At 38.5% G+C, this 23,283-nt stretch overlaps 1 protein-coding gene across 1 annotated transcript; it reads right to left on the reverse strand.

Moving 5' to 3' along the window:
- Positions 1–17,297: 17,297 nt before the first annotated feature.
- Positions 17,298–20,248, reverse strand: LOC147633366 (uncharacterized). The gene is made up of 4 exons (XM_086806434.1): positions 19,763–20,248; positions 18,101–18,197; positions 17,924–17,983; positions 17,298–17,617 (listed from the first exon to the last, which is right to left on the reverse strand). Exons 1-4 carry the CDS (start codon positions 20,110–20,112, stop codon positions 17,537–17,539), a joined length of 588 nt encoding a protein of 195 aa, XP_086662560.1. The 5' UTR covers positions 20,113–20,248; the 3' UTR covers positions 17,298–17,536.
- Between the last annotated feature and the right edge of the window lie 3,035 nt (positions 20,249–23,283).

The raw sequence follows: 23,283 nt of genomic DNA on the forward strand, positions 1-23,283 counted from the left end.
TTTCTGATCGAGCTAATTCAATTGCATCTATAAGATACTTGGTCAGATCAAGGAAAAAACTTGCACTTGGATCATTGGGATCAACGCTTTTTTCCCCATTCAAGAGGCACAGCCGTTGATTCCTATCCATAGAACAGTTACTGTCCGGGATTTATTTTATCTATCATAAAAACAAAAGTTTGAGTCTCGATTTACGGATCCATCAGTCCAGCCTAACCCCATCCGATCCCATGGGTTAGCCAACCACCCAACCACTGTAGTGATGGGATCCAATTAATAATTTGGTTAGGTTTTGTCCCGGGTACCAAGGAAAAGAGTTCCAAGGCCCCCTAGCCGGATGTTCATGCAAAATAAAACTAGTCACACCACTCACACACCCAATATGAAATTGCCTTTTCACAGATTCAACCAGTTTAAAACAATCCTTTAATAAAACCATAGTATCATTGATCACCATCTTCCAATTTATCCAGTTGATTCTTAATTTTTCCATCATTCCTTCATCAGAGTATCTATGGCATCATTGGCAACTAGGACGCTCACCACCTGTCCACTCAGGGGCCGTTTCCTAATCCCTAACCCATAATACTCGGCAATATAATCACTTATCAAGATGGACTCTCGTTGAAGATCAGCAAGATCAACCAACAGATCCATATAAAGAGCCATGGACTCATCCATTGAAGACCAGCAAGGTCAATCAACCAGATCCATGCCCGATTTCAGAAAACAACTCCAACTCTGTTCCAATATCTTCCTCGACGCACGCGTGGGTATCCTAGGCGACCCAGAGCCCGAGCACCGTATGGACAACACCCTCTAGGATCCTTCGCGACGACAGGTGATCTAGCGCTTCACTCATAGGCCGCTTCCTTGGCCCCTCATCCACCGTACCGGAAGCTCACCATTTTAATCGCACCGAGGCTGGTCAAGACCTCGGCCGACCTTGCTACGCGAGACGTCCTTCATTGACTCTCCGTCAGCAGTTGCAACTTTTTCAGTTAGGTCTCCACGACCTTAATCACAAGATGGTCACAATGCTTTCCCAGCAATCTTGACATAAAACAGTCATTTACAAACAGCATTTACAAACAGTCACAAAATACAGTTTCTATATTAACTCTCATTTTTCCACATTATCCCTCTTCAATCCACATTGCTTATTCCACATTCCAGTTATATGTGTACTCATCCCATCACATCATTTTCCATCTCATCACTTCAGATTCCTTCACATCACATATCATATATTCACATCCATACATATATCTACATTCACATCCACATTCACATCCATACATCCACATCTACATCCATACATCTATTTTCACATCCACATCTACATGCACATTCACGCATCCACATCCATACATCCACATCTACATGCACATTCACATCCATACATCGACATCTATATGCGTACATTCACTTCTACATGCATACATCCACATCTCTATGCATACATCCACATCCACATTCACATTCACCTCCATACATCTACATCTACACGCATACATCCACCTCCACATTCACATCCACATCTATACATCTACATCTACATGCATACGTCCACCTCTATATCCACATCTATATCTATACACCTACATCTACATGCATACATCCACATCTCCATTCACATCTACATCTTTACATCTACATCTACATGCATCCATCCACCTCCACATCCACATCTACATCTATACATCTACATCTACATGTATACATCCACATCTCCATTCACATCTACATCTATACATCTACTTCTACATGCATCCATCCACCTCCACATCCACATCTACATCTATACACCTACATCTACATGCATCCATCCACCTCCACATCCACATCCACATCTATACATCTACATCTACATGTATACATCCACATCTCCATTCACATCTACATCTATACATCTACTTCTACATGCATCCATCCACATCTCCATTTACATCCTCATCTACACATCTATTTCTACATGCATACATCCACATCTCCATGCATACATCCACCTCCACATTCACACTCACATCCATACCTCTACATCTACATGCAAACATCCATATCTCCATGCATAATAATATTCTTTTAATTAATCTAGGATGATAGTTCCTAGAATATGGTAGGAAGTCCTCTTTTTATGCTTTGAATGAAATTATTTTATGCATAATTTCTATAAAAATTTTGCCATAGCTCCGCTACTATGACTGATAAATCTCAATTTTTTTCTTAGGGATAAGGCTCATTATTAAAGAAATAATTAGAATGGTCTCTAATTAGATCATCAATCCATAATGGTCTCTAATTGGATCATTAAGAAAATAATTAGAATGGTCTCTAATTGGATCATCAATCCATAATGGATTGAATCATCAATATACATAAACTAAAAGCATAGAAAAAAGCCATTAATTTGACCTCAAGCATAGCTTAATCTTGGATTAAGGAAAAGCCTTATGAAAAGCTTCATTTGGATTGAAGAGGGTCATGAGTATAACCATTTCTTAAGTGAGAAAGAGAGAAAAACCATTAGAATTAAATATAAATAGAATTTTATGTAATTCTTTACTATCATTAATTAATTAACTTCAATAGCATTTCAAAAACCATACCAATTAAGCTTCTCAAGCTTGAGAGGGGTTGAGAAGAGAGAATCATTGAGAAATTATAGAAAAGATCATAATTCACTATACTTATCTTATAATTTGCTTGATTCTTTGTTCACGGTAGAGGCCCCCAACCAATCAATTGGTTTAGTATGTTGATGGAGCCACCAATGGGGATTGAAGAAAGAGAGAAGTATCAAAAACTAGTGAATTATTAAAGAATTCACAGTTCTTGGCTTAGGTAGAGTAGAGTAACAATGCATAAGACATTATTATCTTTTTTCAACAAGGGGAGGCTTCTATTTATAGGAAAATTTAAGCTCCTAACCAAACAAACTGACTCTAGAATTTTTCAACTCAGTTAGGTCACTTTTTGACCATTTTTAGATCAGTTAAGCTAACTTTTTGGAACTAGACTTGAATGAGGAGAGAGGAGAGATGAAATATCTCAATTTTTATGAGTTTAAAACTCATTCAAACATGTGAAATATGCACCTCCTTTAAAGAACTCTCCTTCCTTACATATGTGTCATAGTTTTTTTTTACTAATAAACCTTGTACATTACTTCATCTTATGTGAAATATGCACCTCCTTTAAAGAACTCCCCTTCCTTACATATGTGTTTTTTTTTACTAATAAACCTTGTACATTTTCAACTCTTCATCTTATGTGAGCATTTACTCATTTTTGGATACCCAAAATATCTCATATGTTTAATATTGCTCATAGTTTTTTTACTAATAAACCTTGTACATTTTCAACTCTTCATCTTATGTGAAATATGCACCTCCTTTAAAGAACTCCTCTTCCTTACATATGTGTCATAGTTTTTTTTTACTAATAAACCTTGTACATTTTCAACTCTTCATCTTATGTGAAATATGCACCTCCTTTAACGAACTCCCCTTCCTTACATATGTGTTTTTGTTTTACTAATAAACCTTGTACATTTTCAACTCTTCATCTTATGTGAGCATTTACTCATTTTTGGATACCCAAAATATCTCATATTTTTAATATTGCTCATAGTTTTTTACTAATAAACCTTGTACATTTTCAACTCTTCACCTTATGTGAGTATTTACTCATTTTTGGGTATCTTCTTTTTACAAATTGGATTTATCTCCTCCCTACACATGTATTGATGCTATTGGCCCATAGGAACCTTAATTGGACCATAGTCTAAAGATTTCTGAAAATCTAGACCCTTAGACTAAGGTTCTTTATACCTATTTCCAATTAATTCCAATTGCACATTTGAAAATTCTTTTTGAATTTCTATTTCAGGGGAATTCATCTTAATTATATGAGATATTTTTCTATTCAAAAATATTCAAAATCTGAATATTCTCTCTCTAGAATATTTTCTCTCTCTAGGTTAAAACAGTTAGAAACAAGGTCTTTATATTTCTGAAGAGGGATTGATTACAGGGGAAGATACTAGACATCAAAAAGGGGGGTTGGGGGAGGAATCTTACATTCTACCCCACTTAAAAAACGCGAGATGTCCTCATCTCGCAACTTGTGATAAACTCGCAAGATGCACGAATATGAGACTTAGAGAAAAATTTTAATCAAGATTAACCACCAAGAAAAGTCTTAAAGAGAGCAAGATTCAAAATAAGAACAAGATTTAAACTTTATTCATTCTCGGAACTTATACAATAAAGATAGAAGAACTCTTTACACTTCCATAAGCCCGTCCATCATATGGTCACAAAAGCAGTCCTCACAAGCTGGACAAGTACAAGTAACTCATCTATGGGAATGATTCTGCTGGTTATTGCCGCACCTATCTCAGTGGTATGAGGTGATCTAACAAAAGGACCTTTGAGAGGCAAGCCAAAAACGGGGTAAAGGCATATCTTCTCATGAGGAAGAAAACACGCCAGTAAGAAGACTCGCTCAGAAAACCTAAGATGCCTTGATCTCATGACGCAGTAGTATCGGGGACCCAAACCCAAGGCTTCAATAACCATGGCCAAGCGGACATTATTACGAAAGTGCTGCTGACCCCAGGGTGTTACCCTAGTTATGTCTTGATAGGTCCGCCATTTGGTCTGCGCTACAGAAGTTCCCAAGTGAGGGAAAAGTGAGCGCTCATACTGTTCTATAAAATCTTTCTTCACAGACTCTCTTGCGTCTTGAAGGTGAGAAATCATCATGGATAAAACTAATTCCTGTTGCCAAGCCATGAAGGAGATTAAGAAAGAAAGGAGATTGATGGGAGTAAGATTACTGTGAGCGACAAGTAAAAGTTATGACTTATATAAAGGAAGGAGCTAGCGTAACCTAGAAGCCAACGGTAACTTGCCACTGAAGTTTTACCGTCTTTCCATGATTTGTGTTTGACACATTTTTCTATAGAAGGCATTAAGAATTTTGAGATGAGGAGATAAAAGAAGCTTGTAGGCTAAGTCACCTACTTTCATATTGAATTCAGATATAAGGGTCACAATATCTGGGGGATAACTTCTTATACTCCCCAAGAGATAAAGAACTTCTTTTGAGCCGTACTCGAATGAAAACCAAAACCTTGATATCCAAAACACCGATTCTCACTTCTGAACTCATTGTTCTAAATCCTTAAAACAGGTGGGACTCCTTTCTAGGAAAAGGGTCTTCCTTTTTTTAAACAGAAACTTTCTTTTATTTTAGAGAGGGAATAATTATAAGATCAGAAAGGGAGATTCTTACTCCTGTATACCTCGAAGGCTGGGGAGGAATCTTACATTCTACCCCACTTAAAAAGTGCGAGATGTCCTCATCTCGCAAGGTAGAGGACAGCTCTTATTCTTAAGATCCAATTTTATTCTAGGGTTCCTTATATTCTGGTCAACCCAACAGAACACTGGGATAAATATCCCTTATATAGAACTCATCATTAAATAACAATTCATTCAGATTATATCATTCATATCTTTAACATGATAATGATCCATTAGACCGAAAAGTTTCCTTCGGAACATTCCTCCACGAAAATTTCAGTCAAGCAAGTTCTCAATTTGACATCCCTTAACTTGATCTACCGGTCAAGTATTAACAGTAGCAATCTGACAGCACAACCCACTAATCTCATAGTGATTTGCTGAATTCGTTATCATCATTCTAGTTATGAATATCATCACAGGGACTCGTCCCATTCTCCCTCATTGTGGTTTCATTATATTTCAATTAATTTTTAAAATCAACATTTTCAATCAGAATCCAAATCAATTCATCAATTCTCAAACAGAATTAAAAATCATATCAATCACATTCGAAATCATCATCTGGATAGCATTAACACTTATAATTTCAAGTCTTAGATTTACTCGTATATACTGTCAGTAAAGAGCTGCAGTATACTCTCGGTATATACGAGTAGTCACGGCCCTTGGAATTATAAGGTAAATACTATCATGTCTAGGCCTCAAGCAAGTCAGGGATTCTATATAATTGCGGTACTTCCATCTGAGGAACCAATTACCAAATTATCAATTTCAGTTTGAATATCAAATTGTATGAATTATATCACACAATTATAACCTTTTTGTGTTTCTTGAAAAATTTTTGACATATTTGTCTTCTCAGTTGATCTTTATCAACCAAATGCTCTGATACCAACTGTAAGATCCCTGTTCCCACCGAGCAACGGATTCAGGATACTGGCAGCGGAAGTAGCACTTCTCGCGCGGGACAGGGGTCCCACAGTCGGGGCCTCACCCACGGATATCCGGATAAGAGACGAATCCGTCGATTGTTCCAAAACCGAACCCGAAAAAACTTCCTTTACCAGAAAGCACGGGCGATTCCACCAGGATAACTTTTTACTCTAACGTAGTCAAGATCATTTCTGATCGAGCTGATCCAATTGCATCTATAAAATACTTGGTCAGATCAAGGAAGAAACTTGCACTTGGATCATTGGGATCAACGCTTTTTTTCCCATTCAAGAGGCACAGCCGTTGATTCCTATCCATAGAACAGTTACTGTCCGGGATTTATTTTATCTATCGTAAAAACAAAAGTTTGAGTCTCGATTTACGGATCCATCAGTCCAGCCTAACCCCATCCGATCCCATGGGTTAGCCAACCGCCCAACCACTGTAGTGATGGGATCCAATTAATAATTTGGTTAGGTTTTGTCCTGGGTACCAAGGAAAAGAGTTCCAAGGCCCCCTAGCCAGATGTTCATGCAAAATAAAACTAGTCACACCACTCACACACCCAATATGAAATTTCCTTTTCACAGATTCAACCAGTTTAAAACAATCCTTTAATAAAACCACAGTATCACTGATCACCATCTTCCAATTTATCCAGTTGATTCTTAATTTTTTCATCATTCCTTCATCAGAGTATCCATAGCATCATTGGCAACTAGCACGCTCACCACCTGTCCACTCAGGGACCGTTTCCTAATCCCTAACCCATAATACTCGGCAATATAATCACTTATCAAGATGGACTCTCGTTGAAGATCAGCAAGATCAACCAACAGATCCATATAAAGAGCCATGGACTCATCCATTGAAAACCAGCAAGGTCAATCAACCAGATCCATGCCCGATTTTAGAAAACAACTCCAACTCTGTTCCAATATCTTCCTCGACGCACGCGTGGGTATCCTAGGCGACCCAGAGCCCGAGCACCGTATGGTCAGCACCCTCTAGGATCCTTCGCAGGTGACCTAGCGCTTCACTCATAGGCCGCTTCCTTGGCCTCTCATCCACCGTACCGGAAGCTCACCATTTTAATCGCACCGAGGCTGGTCAAGACCTCGGCCGACCTTGCTACGCGAGACGTCCTTCATTGACTCTCCGTCCCAGCAGTTGCAACTTTTTCAGCTAGGTCTCCACGACCTTAATCACAAGATGGTCACAATGCTTTCCCAGCAATCTTGACATAAAACAGTCATTTACAAACAGCATTTACAAACAGTCACAAAATACAGTTTCTATATTAACTTTCATTTTTCCACATTATCCCTCTTCAATCCACATTGCTTATTCCACATTCCAGTTATATGTGTACTCATCCCATCACATCATTTTTCATCTCATCACTTCAGATTCCTTCACATCACATATCATATATTCACATCCATACATATATCTACATCCACATCCACATTCACATCCATACATCCACATCTACATCCATACATCTATTTTCACATCCACATCTACATGCACATTCACGCATCCACATCCATACATCCACATCTACATGCACATTCACATCAATACATCCACATCTATATGCGTACATTCACATCTACATGCATACATCCACATCTCTATGTATACATCCACATCCACATTCACATTCACCTCCATACATCTACATCTACATGCATACATCCACCTCCACATTCACATCCACATTTATACATCTACATCTACATGCATACATCCACCTCTACATCCACACCTACATCTATACACCTACAGCTACATGCATACATCCACATCTCCATTCACATCTACATCTTTACATCTACATCTACATGCATCCATCCACCTCCACATCCACATCTACATCTACATGTATACATCCACATCTCCATTCACATCTACATCTATACATCTACTTCTACATGCATCCATCCACCTCCACATCCACATCTACATCTATACACCTACATCTACATGCATCCATCCACCTCCACATCCACATCCACATCTATACATCTACATCTACATGTATACATCCACATCTCCATTCACATCTACATCTATACATCTACTTCTACATGCATCCATCCATATCTCCATTTACATCCTCATCTACACATCTATTTCTACATGCATACATCCACATCTCCATGCATACATCCACCTCCACATTCACACTCACATCCATACCTCTACATCTACATGCAAACATCCATATCTCCATGCATAATAATATTCTTTTAATTAATCTAGGATGATAGTTCCTAGAATATGGTAGGAAGTCCTCTTTTTATGCTTTGAATGAAATTATTTTATGCGTAATTTCTATAAAAATTTTGCCATAGCTCCGCTACTATGACTGATAAATCTCAATTTTTTTCTAAGGGATAAGGCTCATTATTAAAGAAATAATTAAAATGGTCTCTAATTGGATCATCAATCCATAATGGTCTCTAATTGGATCATTAAGAAAATAATTAGAATGGTCTCTAATAAGATCATCAATCCATAATGGTCTCTAATTGGATCATTAAAAAAATAATTAGAATGGTCACTAATTGGATCATAAATCCATAATGGATTGAATCATCAATATACATAAACTAAAAGCATAGAAAAAAGCCATTAATTTGACCTCAAGCATAGCTTAATCTTGGATTAAGGAAAAGCCTTATGAAAAGCTTCATTTGGATTGAAGAGGGTCATGAGTATGACCATTTCTTAAGTGAGAAAGAGAGAAAAACCATTAGAATTAAATATAAATAGAATTTTATGTAATTCTTTACTATCATTAATTAATTAACTTCAATAGCATTTCAAAAACCATACCAATTAAGCTTCTCAAGCTTGAGAGGGGTTGAGAAGAGAGAATCATTGAGAAATTATAGAAAAGATCATAATTCACTATACTTATCTTATAATTTTCTTGATTCTTTGTTCACGGTAGAGGCCCCCAATCAATCAATTGGTTTAGTATGTTGATGGAGCCACCAATGGGGATTGAAGAAAGAGAGAAGTATCAAAAACTAGTGAATTATTAAAGAATTCACAGTTCTTGGCTTAGTTAGAGTAGAGTAACAATGCATAAGACATTATTATCTTTTTTCAACAAGGGGAGGTTTCTATTTATAGGAAAATTTGAGCTCCTAACCAAACAAACCGACTCTAGAATTTTCCAAGTCAGTTAGGTCACTTTTTGACCATTTTTAGGTCAGTTAAGCTAACTTTTTGGAACTAGACTTGAATGAGGAGAGAGGAGAGATGAAATATCTCAATTTTTATGAGTTTAAAACTCATTCAAGCATGTGAAATATGCACCTCCTTTAAAGAACTCTCCTTCCTTACATATGTGTCATAGTTTTTTTTTACTAATAAACCTTGTACATTTTCAACTCTTCATCTTATGTGAAATATGCACCTCCTTTAAAGAACTCCCCTTCCTTACATATGTGTTTTTTTTTACTAATAAACCTTGTACATTTTCAACTCTTCATCTTATGTGAGCATTTACTCATTTTTGGATACCCAAAATATCACATATTTTTAATATTGCTCATAGTTTTTTACTAATAAACCTTGTACATTTTCAACTCTTCATCTTATGTGAAATATGCACCTCCTTTAAAGAACTCCTCTTCCTTATATATGTGTCATAGTTTTTTTTTACTAATAAACCTTGTACATTTTCAACTCTTCATCTTATGTGAAATATGCACCTCCTTTAAAGAACTCCCCTTCCTTACATATGTGTTTTTTTTAACTAATAAACCTTGTACATTTTCAACTCTTCATCTTATGTGAGCATTTACTCATTTTTGGATACCCAAAATATCTCATATTTTTAATATTGCTCATAGTTTTTTACTAATAAATCTTGTACATTTTCAACTCTTCACCTTATGTGAGCATTTACTCATTTTTGGGTATCTTCTTTTTACAAATTGGATTTATCTCCTCCCTACACATGTATTGATGCTATTGGCCCATAGGAACGTTAATTGGACCATAGTCTAAAGATTTCTGAAAATCTAGACCCTTAGACTAAGGTTCTTTATACCTATTTCCAATTAATTCCAATTGCACATTTGAAAATTCTTTTTGAATTTCTGTTTCAGGGGAATTCATCTTAATTATATGAGATATTTTTCTATTCAAAAATATTCAAAATCTGAATATTCTCTCTCTAGAATATTTTCTCTCTCTAGGTTAAAACAGTTAGAGACAAGGTCTTTATATTTCTGAAGAGGGATTGATTACAGGGAAAGATACTAGACATCAAAAAGGGGGTTGGGGGAGAAATCTTACACTTATGAAGAACAAATATCATACTTCACATTAAGTTTTTACAAATTGCCCAACTTACCTTGTGCTAACAATGGGGGATCCTCAGATGTATCCTTTCTCATCATAGAATGCGTCTTGAATGCCTCTTTATCTCGTTCGAGGATGTGGCCTTTCTCCATTTCCAACCACCATGGACACTTATCCAACTCCCAATGGCTGAGGAAATGAAAATTTTGGGGGTACATGGTGGTTTCCACATTAGCCATAGAGATCCACTACCTCTTTCCCCAGACATGCAAACCACCCAAAAGCTGGCTCTCCTTCAAATAGAGTAAATATATGTTGAAAAAATAATGATGCACAGTCATGTTTCTTGCAAAAATCGACCAAAACACAAGCAATATATAAAGCCATGGAAAGCAGGTTCCAAAGTGAAGAGTCTAGGCTGTATGTACCTAAACACTAGATGATGTGCAGCTATCTATACCATATCCACTTTCTTTAGAGCCTGCACCTCTTTGTCTCTTGAATGGACCTCAGTTTTTCTCACCAATGGAAAGATGTATCCCCTTGCTTCTATCTTCACTTCCTCATAGTATTCGTGGAGTGTATAATCAGATGGAACCACAATCCCTTCTGGGATGGACACATAGTCTGCCAAAATATCTAGAGCACGTTTCCGGATTTTGTCTAGAACAAGTTCCCTTGGGAGCCACCTAAGGACACCACACCAAAACACATGAAACCAATACACAACAACAAATCATGAAAAGAAACCATCCATAAAGTTGGAAGATCACATTCTATACTCATGGTCGCCTTTGAGAAGAGCAAACAAAGCTTTTGTAGTCTTGTTTGCTTCAAAAAGTGAAAGCCATTGCAACCTCACATCCATGCTCACATCACGCAAAGCAAGTAAATTAAGCTTCTCCAACGTGAAACAAAACTATCTTCACTCCATTTCAAAGAGAGTACTGCCTTCTTCCATTCATCACCCAACTTTGGATCCAAAATATTCAGGATCCATCAAAGCCAAAACAATCTTCAACTCCAGGGGGTGGTAATGACTTTCAAGACATACATTGCTTGAAGGTAGAAGCCAATGAATGCACCAATGAGATACCTTGCCTATTCTGTCTAAACTCCATCTTGTGAACACAAAAAAAAAAACACAACTCAATTATGCATGGAGAGTATGTATCCTACCTTCTGCATCAAAACAACTACAACATAAGAACTTCAAAGCGATTCCATACAAAAAAACAACTCATGGCAAAACAATTAACACTATTGACCATCACTTGACCATGGCTTGGGCATAGAAGTGACTGTAAGCATATTAAAGATTAACATCATATACTCATAGAGGTGATTAACATGAATAGAAGTGACTGTGGCTTGGCCTTAGCATTCACAATGGTGGACCTAAAAAAGTTATATGAGCAAGAAATATTAGAAAACCACATATACAATGTGCATATGTGCAAGCCACATATGAGCAATTAACACAATGCCCTCCAAATCATTTTGCAACCAACTCCATGTGCTCAACCATACTTGAGCAAGCTTCACAATGCTCTCCAAGCAATTACAATAGTGTTGGGAAGCAGCTCGCGAGAGAGCAGCCCGCATCATCAACACCACAGGCTACTTCCAAACACTAGTGGCCATTGCTTAGAGGGCATTTTGTTGCAAGGAAGCCATTTCTTCGAGGGTAAAAGCTCCTTGTAAATTCAGGAATACTTGCTGGACAACATGAAAACTAAAGAATAGAACAAAATAGAACTCTTTCTGCATCACTATCCCTACCAGTAGCCACATACATATAGGATAGAATGACATAGCTAGAAGCTTTTCATCAACACTTTAAGATAGCATGCATTAGTAATCCGAACTGGCTACTACTCTCTTTACTGGTTTTCCTCGTAAATCCGGATTGGCCTACTAATTACACCAAGCAACATCAACATCTCCTTGTTAGCGGGTGGCCATTTTTTGGCCAAGGCCACTACCATTGGGAAGCAGCCCGTGTCGATGCGGGCTGCTTCCCAATGGTAGGATATTGATGCTTGACATGCCCAAAGTATTGCAAAAGAAACACTGGTTGTCCTTCCAATATGATGCCACCACCCTTTCTTGGGTCAACTTTCCCCCCTTGAAATGCCATGGCTTACCTTTTGATCCAAAGTCAACGAGGGTTGAGCCCCCTTGGTTTGGAATCACTCGCTCAAAACCTAAACCATCTAGTGGGAGCTAGGAGACTGTTAGTTTTGGGGGTGACTAAACTATAGATACTAAAGGCACAAGCTTAGCAGGCCACTTCTTAGAACATTGATGCTTGGCATGCCCCAAAGTATTGCAAAAGAAACACTCATTTTCCTTCCAGCATGATGCCACCTCTACTTGGGTCAACTTCCCCCTTGTAATGTCATCACTTGTCTTCTGATCCAGAGTCGAGTCGGGTTGAGCCCCCTTTGCCACTAGCTCCATTGGTCTGAGATAAGGTTTGGACAGACCCATGAGTGTTAGGTTTATTAACCCCACTAGGTGTAGGTTTTGGTGCAACTATGGTGGCCATTTGTTGGCCAAGGCCACTACCATTGGGAAGTAGCCTGCGTCGACATGGGCTGCTTCCCAATGGTAGTGGCCTTGGCCAACACATTGGCTACCCACATATATACATGCACCAATGGATATTCTTTGTTGTAGGTCGCAATTATATAATCTCTGAGCATGAGAGTGTCAAGGTGAGTGTTCATCATGAGAGGACCAAGACGAGAGAGAGAGAGAGAGAGAGAGATGATATTAAATATGTAAATTATAAGAGATTATGAGGTTCTATGAGACGAAGACAATACATAGAGTGCATCTATCATCATGTACATTAGCATGTAAACATGGTATTTGAAAGTATAACTAATTGCATCAGAAAAGATGTTAAAATGGTGATTGTAAAAGTTAGATATAAGGATGGCATAATATATGAATGTGTATGGCTTTGTGAGAGGACCTATGTATACTTACATGTCAAGACTTTGTAATAGGCATCTTTGTTCCACTTCAAAACCCATAGTTAACTTGAATCCGTTTACTACCAAGGACATAAGAGGCCAAAGATCTCATAATCCTCTCCCTTTCCCCGCTGGCATGAGTTGAGAGAGGGATGATGATGAGTACGAGAAGAGTCAGCCATTGCATACCTATCAACACATGGCTTCAAGCCCAATATGTCATAATTGTCAAAGACACATGGATGGGATAAGCTATTGCTTATCTCGAAGCTAAGCTATTTCTTATTGAAGCTAAGCTACTGCTTGGGTCAAAGACACGTGAATTCCAATATGCATGTTGGATGGATTGGGCATGCATGACATAAATAAAAAAGGGAGTTGGAAGCAGCCCGCGATGGCGCGGGCCGCTTCGAGCCCCCTTTTTTGTTTATGTCATGCATGCCAAAACCACAAAGCCATAGCCATAGCCATAGCCATAGACATAGCAACAAAAACTCCCTAAACTTCATGATTTCCTTATCCAACACCACACAACCATAGCAAAAAAACAAAAACTTCATGATTTGCAACCATGTTTTGAAGACACCACGCATCCATATTTTGAAGACATAACCTCACAACCCTAACAAAAACAAAACGGAGCCTGCGCATCGATGCGGGATGCTTATAGCCCCTTTTTTTAAAGAATTACAGGCCAACAAATCTAAAGCACCAGTCATTTGACTAAGCCATGGCAAATCAAGAGAATGGCGGCCAATGGCTACTAAGCACAAGCCAACAGCTACTAAGCAATGAAGAAATAGGCAATTCAAAATGAAAAAGGATTTGCAGAAAATACCTTTTGGAAAAGCTCAAATGTCTTCTTTGGAGGAGGAGAGAGTGCCAACCCGCTTCGATCTATGGAGGAGAGAGTTGCCTGAGCAGGGAACACAACAGTCCTAAGAGGAAGATTAAGTGAGAAAGAGATAGTAATGTAGGGTCATCATAACTCTTGGGTGACCGGGCAGTGTCTACATAACTTTTGGGTGGCCGGATATGAAGCCGTCACACTCATTCTTGGGAGTTTTAGAGCGTTATTGCTTGCCAGATTCTGTATAGTGGGGCCACGTTCTCTTTGTAGTAATTGGATCATTCTCGAGATACTACAAAAAAAATGCCAGCTTGATAAAGCTATTTAAATATTTTTTATATGAATATGATTATATTTTAGATTTGAATATTTTTACATTGTGTTATTATAACTTAACTATACATAAATAATGTGAAAGAATAAATGAATAAATATAATTACACATCTATATTGAGTATATTAATTTAATGTAATTATGTAAATAGATATTTTTAAGGTTTATATATTAAACAAACTTAATACCTATTAATTGAATATATAAATAAATAATACATTCTAACAAAGCCCAATGAATACTACAAAAAATCTAGTACTAAGGATGGATACACAATTTCCCATTATCTCTTCGACACCAAGAGCATTTGCGAGTGCCTGGATTGTAGACTTGATGATGACCATCAAAAAGTGTAAAAGAAAATGTCGACAAGCATAGTTTACATCAAACAAAGAAAAAATAAGAAGAGCTAGAGGAGGACATTGAACCATAACGGACTTATCCACATCCTCTAATAAGAGAAATAAGAGTATCCTCTGATAAGAGACATAAGAGTACACTCTTACAAATGTTATGTTTTCAAGAACTAAATCCTCCCATATGCAAGAGTAGTAACGCTTATGTGGTGAAATTTTCTATAAGGAAATATTCAACATGAGAACCCTATGGAGCTTAACATCTAGGATTTGGAGGCAATTTGGACCACCCATTAAAGATTGAAGTGGAAAAGAATCTTTGGAACTTAAAGTAGGTAAAATTACAATGTCTCCATAATCTCTCACAACTCGAACACGTGGATAGCATCACTTTTCTGGGACATTGGTGCTTGGGTAAGGTGTGCATAAGTTACTCAGATGGCTATGTTTTTTAAAGGTGTGCATAAGTTACTCCGATGACTATGTCTTTTAGACATCGTAGGTAAGGCATGTTCCTATAATGTCACCAACGTACTATTTCAAACTAAACTTACACCTTGGAGAGGGGTTAACACTAGTTTGGTACCAAAACAGGACACTTGAGTGTCCTTTTTTGGAGGTTGCGAAACAAAATCGAACTCCTAATGTAGGCTTTAAAAACCAAAATGCTTCATTGGACATGTAGAACATAACCCTATGCTTATGTAAAAAATGCTAAACATATAAAATGCCTTTTTATTTGAAAGTACATAAGCAACAAAGTAGCATATGTCTTGAAAATGAACATTTTTCAAGATTTTTCAGGATTTTTCCAAATATACAAGCATCATTCTCTCAAAAAAAAAATCCAATGATATCAATAGCATTTTTCCCAAGATATTTTGATAGCATACATCAGTCCAAGGAGGTAGAAGTTCACCAAAAAAATCATTTTCCTTTCCTAGAATTTTTTCCAAAAAAGTTGTATAAAATCAGCAAAAGTAACGCGTATTATCAAAACTCAATCACGCCACTAAAAAAAATTGTAGCCCTATCAATGAGAATGTTGATTATTGGTTTTCATGCTTGAGATGAGATAAATAAGCCATAATTTGATGTGTATGACACTAACTTAGCCTCCACGTAAGTAGGTTCTTATCGCCTAGTTCTAAAAAAACTGTAAAAAATAAAAATACAAAATTTGATCATCTTTTTTCAAAAACTAATTATAACTATGCTTGCACAAGTAGTCTACACCTATAGTTACAACAAATAATGCACTTACACAGCTTTCCTCTTTGATGAAAATCAAAATTAGGCTCATAATTAGACATTTTACGTATTAAAAACAGGTTGCGCAAAAGGCCATGTATGAGAAGAGGCCCAAAAAGTGGCTCTAAAGTTTTGAAAAATTCAAAACAAAGTAGTATTTACCCTATATAACATGGGTGCACCTCAAGTTTTACATTATTAGCTTGCATATGGAAGGAGAAAAATTCATGCTCCACCTGTATAAAAAACATCATTTCAATATTAGCGAGTCAAAAATTTATCCAATAATTATAATTTGATGATTCCAAGATTTAGTTTACATCATGGGCTTTCCATCAAGCCAAGTTTCATGATCAAACTATGTCCCTTCTAAAAGTTATGTACAAATTACTACTATTTTGAAAACAACAAAAATCATGCGTTTTATCAGCATGCGTCCAAGAAAATTAAAATATTACCTTGCAAAAGCTAAGAAAATTGCAATTTAAAAAATCTCAATTTTTTTTTGGGTCTTGAGGAACATCTGTGGATGTTAAGCATTTCAAAACTCTTAATAGATTGTCCACAAAAATTCAAGAAAAATGCTAACTTTCAGGACACTTTAGTGTCCTCAGGACACTTTAGTGTCCAATTACAGAACTAGTGTTAAGGTGGACAGAAACAAGAGCAACCAAGGTGGTACAAGCAAAGACTTGGAAAGACGTAACCACTTAGCAAAACATAGACCAATGCAAAGTCTACGTTATTTCCCAAACTTAACCCAAAAAAAAAACACCCAAGTGCAATCTTGACTCCATGAGAGGCTGTACTCAACAAGGTCTACTAACAGAGCTTCAAATCATCAAACTCCTATCATGAATAGCATAGATAGACTGCCCTCACATCTCAGCTTTGAAAAGCACATAATTCAAGAAAAATTTGGTAGAGATTCAGTAAGCTCTTGCCTCATGATAGAAACTAGCAAAGCTTAGGCAGCTGCATGTCAGACGGATCGAACACTTCCTTGATCTCGTCTAAAATGTCTCATAATACTGCACAATCAAGAACACAAAATAAAAAACTAATTTACTAGTTTTCGTAGTTGTCCTTCACGTTACTCCCCTGCCACAAGGCATTCTTTACAGGGGACCTCTTGTAGGTAGATAACACCTCAAGGGGTGCATAACACCTGTTGAGATAAAGTCAAATCACTTGATTTTATCAACGATTTCCTCTACTGTCTTCTCCAGATCCAGATTCTTCAGCTTGGTGAAGGGCCTTGGCATTCCCTGGTGCAGATTGAAAACATTGTAAGAGCGCTTCTCTCTCTCTCTGGCAGAGCGGTTTACACGTCCCGTGTTCGAATCTCACTCTAGTTGGATAGATCATATTTGGTCTTTTGGGATTGTTTCTACGACGACGTTTAAAAAACCTTCTCTTTTCTCTCTCGTGACAGAGTGGCATCGGGCTTTTGACTGTGCATTAAAAGACTTAACTCTCTCCTCTCTCTCTCTCTCCCTCTCAGAGCAGGGAAACTGTTCTACTTAACAAGAATGAAGCAAGGGATACAATCCTGTCGTTCTGTTGGCACATACCAGCAAGGAGACAAAAATACTTCCATCCTGATCACGTATCTCGAAACAACCTTTCCTTGGCTGAAAATCCCGACAAAAAAAGGATCATGATGCTAAAAGGAATCACAATCAATTACACATGACAATCAATGCACCACGTTAAAAAACAACAAATGAGAGAGAACTTTAGTGACTAACTCTATCAGGATTCACTTGCACTTCAAGCCCAGGAAGTGCTTTGGTCAAGTCGGTTTGAACTTTTGCAGCCCTCGTCTTGAAGGCATTGCACTCTTTACTGCAAACAGAGACAGGAGACAGACAGCAAGTGGTGAATACACATGTTCTTACATTGACATCCTGTCAGTTAGATGTGAAACATTTCCAGAAAGAAACATACTCAAGACCTATAAGGATCTGCAAAAATGCAACCATCTCAGAGCATATTTTTCACAGAAACAAACATACATGCATTGCTGGACCTGTGTTTCAAGCGTACAATGCTACATAGCCCTGTATATCGAGGGATTTGTGACTCGGGCAGGATAAGAAATAGACACTGGTAGAAAGATTTTGCAAGCATGTACTCGGAAGCTGCCCTGAATTTTGTGTATGGACATCTATAGGATGAACAGAGTCACAAGAAACGTTTGGAGGTTTTTGGGATTTTGTCTCAAAAGGTTTCCTCCCTCAACCTCCAGGTTTCGAAAAATCAATATTTTTACTCATTATAAATATTAAAAAAACATTTAAACCCACCTAAAAATATAGTAAGATGATGGAAAAAACCTCGAGATTTTGAGGTTTTTGAGACATAGGAGGAGAGAATTGCAAGGTGATGCGAAAAATAAAAAGCAATAAAATCAACAGAATTGGAAAGAAAACGAAACCTGAAATTTGGGCAAAACTGCCATACTGCAAAGGGTTTCTCAAGGTTTCAAAAGTTAAGAAACGGGTTTCTTAGTCTAGCCAGCACAAAATTTCTAGCCATTAAGGCATACAATCAACTAGGTGTAACAGTTTTAACCAAAATTCTATGTTGGGTGTGATGACAAAACATGTTGATCAATTTCTAGCAAGAATAGCAAGGGTATGACAAGGAAACCATAGGCCCGTTCTTTTTTTTGCATGCAGTTTACAAATAAGGTAAAATCATTATATCTAGCCATCGAGGTTTTTTGGCCCATGTAATTACAAAAAAACAGCTCTTCTCATTCCATCATGGTCTTGGGCCTTGCGAAAATAAACCCCAGCCATCAAATCAGCAAGCTTTGTTTTTAAAGAATGCACCATAGGATATTGACACATCAGCTTGGGAGAATAAATCCCAGCCATCAAATCACCAAGCTTTGTTTTTAATGCACCATAGGATATTCACACATCAGTCGTGAGAATTTTATTCAAATGAAAGCAAATGAGTTGATGACACATAAGCAATGAGAATATTAAAAAATAGAAAGCCAATAAAACCTTGACACATCAGAACATGGAATGTTAAAACAAAATAGAGAGCTAATAAAAATTTGCCATGGCAATAAAAAGAATTTAAAAAAAATTATTCCACTCTTAAGACCATGATGGTTGGGAAAAGCCATGGGTTGGCCTTTCGCTAAGGAAATGGGTCATTGGCTACCCTCCCATTTTCCTCTAAAGAAAGGCCATGGGAGGCCTTTCGAAAGGTGGCACTTTCTTTTAACACTTGCAAAAGTTTTTCTCTTTTTCTTCTTCTTCTTTGAATAGAATATTCATGTGTCTGTTTATATTAGCTAAAATTGTAAGGTATTTTGAAGCCAGATATGCATGGGGAAGGCAACCTTTCCCTGGTTAAATAAAGCAAGTGATGAGAGGAAGAGCAGAAAATACCTGGCTTCAATGACAATCAGCTTGGCGGGGGCAGGCTCTTCTCCTTTGGCAGCAGTATCTGTTACCTTCTTGGGAGCAGGTTTAGCAGAAGCTTTCGGCTTTCTTCCCCGCTTGGCTCCACCCTTCCTCACCTCCTCTGCTGCTTTAGCCTTCTTGAAGCTGGGCCCATCGTCATGGTCTGCTTCCTCTTCTCCTTCACCTTCTTCAGCTTGGGCTTCGGCTTCGGATTCTGCCTTCTCTGCTTCAACAGTCTCTACAGGAGCTTCCTGCACCACTGGTTCCTCCTGGATAGGCTTCTGTGATGCCTTGATAGGAACCTTGCGAGCCCCTGCCTTCCTTTTGGGAGCCATGATGGGAAACCCTAAAAGGTCTACTGAGAAACTCTGCAGAAGAGAGACACCCCAACACGAAGAGATACTGTAATGTCTCAACAGAAGAAAAACGTTGCAACTTGCCCTACTAATCTCTCAAGAGTTGACCCCCGACGCCGGGCCCCCGAGGTACCGCCCTCTGCCGTCAAAATTAGCGGTAGATGCTGCCCGACGGCGGGCGCCAGGGGTCAGCAGCTACCTAGGAACTAGCAAGGCATAAATCCAGGCAAACCATGGATTTATGCAGAGTCCAGACTCACACGCCATAGCGACAGCCAGTAGGCACGCCGCACTGCCAGACTCTCGCGCGTAGCTAGCAGCGCAGTGTCAATTTTCAAAGCTGGATTTTTTGTTTCATTTTGGTGCTGGATTTCTACACACGGTAAAGCTAGCACTGCAGTGAGTACCGGGTCGCGCACAGTCAAAGCTTTCTGTGCACTGTGCAGTAGCAGTAGCAGTAGCCCATATAGAACTTCCATTTGACCATGTCTCATACATACTGTTATATATATATATTCACACTATTCTGCGCATATATATATATATATATTCACACTATTTTAGTAACTGCTTGTTTACCCGTGCCTCTTGACTAAAGCAGGCCGTCCAAAAAAAAAAAAAACTCGGGCAAATCGCTGAGGTGCAAAAAAATCTGCCTAAACGGGGACCAACGTGGCAGCCACATCAAAATATGCATGGTGGGAGAGGGTTGTTAGGTGGCACATTGGAAATTGGGGATATAAGCGGGAGAGGGGAGTGAGGGAAACAGGGCCCAAATCATGGCGCCGAGAAGGGCAGGGCTTAGAAGGGGGAGGGAGGAGGACACACGACAAAATAGAGATGGTTTGCAGTCGACTCGAGCATCCCGCCAGCATCTGCAATCTGATGAGGTGTGCATTCGCTTTTACAAGAAACCCATGCTTTGTGAATGTGCATGTCACGAATACTCACGCAAAGCATGACACCAGGGTTCGGGAAAAGTCGGGTTCGCTTCAACCTTGGGCCGGTTCAGATTGTGCAAATACTTGTTCATCTAGAATCGGGGAGGAAGTGGTAATTTGTTCAAAAATTCCATGAAAAGGATTGAAACCTCGTGGAGCTTTTTCGAAAGGGATTCCGACCGGTTCACACTAGCACTAGGAAGATTAATTTATATAGTATATAATATATATAATATATATTATACAATATAGTATATAATATATATTATACTATACTTAATATTAGTATATAGTATATAATTTATTATGGTGGATTTAAAGAGAGGTAAGGGGAGAGGCCCGAGGGGGTTTTGGGGACTTGGAAGTTGGGTGCACGAGTAGGGATAAGGTTGGGGATGGGAGTGAGTGGAGGAAAAAAAAAGGGGTGGGGCCCGGGGGTAGGGATTAGGATTTTTTTTTTAATATTTCTTCATGAGTACGCTCTGTGGCTTCACCCTCGACATCACGCAGCCAACGAGAACCTTGGAGTTTGTACTGCCTGCATGAAAACTGCCACACCCACGGGCCACACCTTGTGCTCAAATGCTGCCTCATGCTTCTATTTCCCATCAGCACAACACTAGTTCTCTCCCTCTCGACAGCACGAAACCTACGGCCGTTTGCTATTGATTGTGCTTCTCAACTGAGAAGAGTCGTCGTCCTCTTTCTTCTGCCTGTGTGTGCACTGCGCGGCGACAATGGCTCCGAAGCGACGAAACCTGCTTGCCATCGCTTGCATCAAAAGCAACACTAAACCTTAACTAGGGTTTTTATCTCTCCCCTGCCCCGCCGCCAGCTCGTGTGAAGAGGTAATCTTCTTCCCTCTCCCTGGTTTTTGCTTTTCTGCAAACATTTGCACGGTTTTTATTCTTTGTCTCTATCCTCGAGGTCAAAGGCTATGGCGGCCTCTGTCTTATTTATTTCTTATTTATTTTCTCGCCCTGCCAATTTCCCTTTTTTTACTTGTTCTTCCTGCAATGGCGTTGGAGTTGTACTTGCCATAGCCTGTAGCTTCACAATCAAAATCCAAGGAATCAACCTGGAAAGACCAGGAAAACTAGGTTTTTCTTGCGATTACCAGTGCTTTTGAACTTTTGCTTTTTTTTTCCCCTGTTCATCCTATGGCTATGGCGGCCTCTGTGTTTCACCTTCCACTACGGCTGTTCCTGGACCTTTTAAATTAAACTCCGTAAAAGGTTCACGTCTTGTAGGGCACTGCCTGCAACAAGGGGCCTCGTGAGAGAGGCCCTCTTTCCCGCCTTGGCAAGCGGGGAAATTTTACAGCTTTAGAGACGTCCAATTTCGGCTACTTTTGCAAGGCACTCATTTGCCTTCAATTTTCATCCCACGTTAATGAAAGTTGGCGTTTCCTAGAAAATGTGCCTTTCCAATTCAGGGAACTGCAAGGGCAGGCATACCTAAAGGCTTGTTTGTGTGTGTGTGTGTGTGTGTGTTTGTGCATGTGCGCGTGCATATGCAAGGTTCTTATTCTTTGTATTATCAAATAGAAAAGGTGTCTATTTTGAGGTAAGGTTTATGCTTTATCATGGCACCTAAATCAAAAGATAAAAGACAAGGTACACTTCTTACTTGGGCTAGCATTGATGTAACTAACATTTCTAAAAAGGCTAAAAAGGTTGTTGAGAATGAATCTGGTCCATCATCAGCTTGTGTGAGTGTCGCTAATGTTACTGATGAAGCCTTGAAGTGTGTGTGTTGAAGAGAGGGCCGAGTATGATCGGAAAAATGAAAGGCGTGCACTCTTTCAAAAAGAATGGCTAGATGATTATAAGTGGCTCGAGTATGATGATAAGGAGGTGAAATTATTTTACAAATTTTGTTTAAAGTATCCTCATCCACATTCTGTGTATTCCAAAGGTGGATCGATAAACTCAAGGTAAGTAATTTTAAGTCTCATGCACAAATTGATTGTCATAAAGCAGCTATGAATGCCGTGCTTATTGAGAATAAAGATTGCATTCAAAATAGTATGCAAAAAGTAGTAGAGATAAAAGATCAAGCTTTATTATATTTGTTTAGAGGTGCATATCTCATTGCAAAGAGAAACATGGCATTTGCAGATTTTTCTCATATCATAAAATATGTGCAAGATTGTCATGCTCCATACACTACTACTCTATATAATGATGATAAAGCATGTGCTGAGATG

This window comes from Cibotium barometz, chromosome 12 (genome assembly GCF_041138505.1).
Source record: "Cibotium barometz isolate CiBa-2024 chromosome 12, ASM4113850v1, whole genome shotgun sequence".
NCBI lineage: Eukaryota > Viridiplantae > Streptophyta > Polypodiopsida > Cyatheales > Cibotiaceae > Cibotium > Cibotium barometz.

What these genes read in the sequence shown, in the direction of transcription:
- LOC147633366 (XM_086806434.1), bottom strand. Translation starts at nt 20,112, where the DNA reads ATGGCTCCCAAAAGGAAGGCAGGGGCTCGCAAGGTTCCTATCAAGGCA. An exon ending in TGCAAGTGAATCCTGATAGA is followed by an intron (nt 17,984 to 18,100) that starts GTTAGTCACTAA and finishes CGGGATTTTCAG; the next exon opens with CCAAGGAAAGGTTGTTTCGA. An exon ending in GTATTTTTGTCTCCTTGCTG is followed by an intron (nt 17,618 to 17,923) that starts GTATGTGCCAAC and finishes AATCTGCACCAG; the next exon opens with GGAATGCCAAGGCCCTTCAC.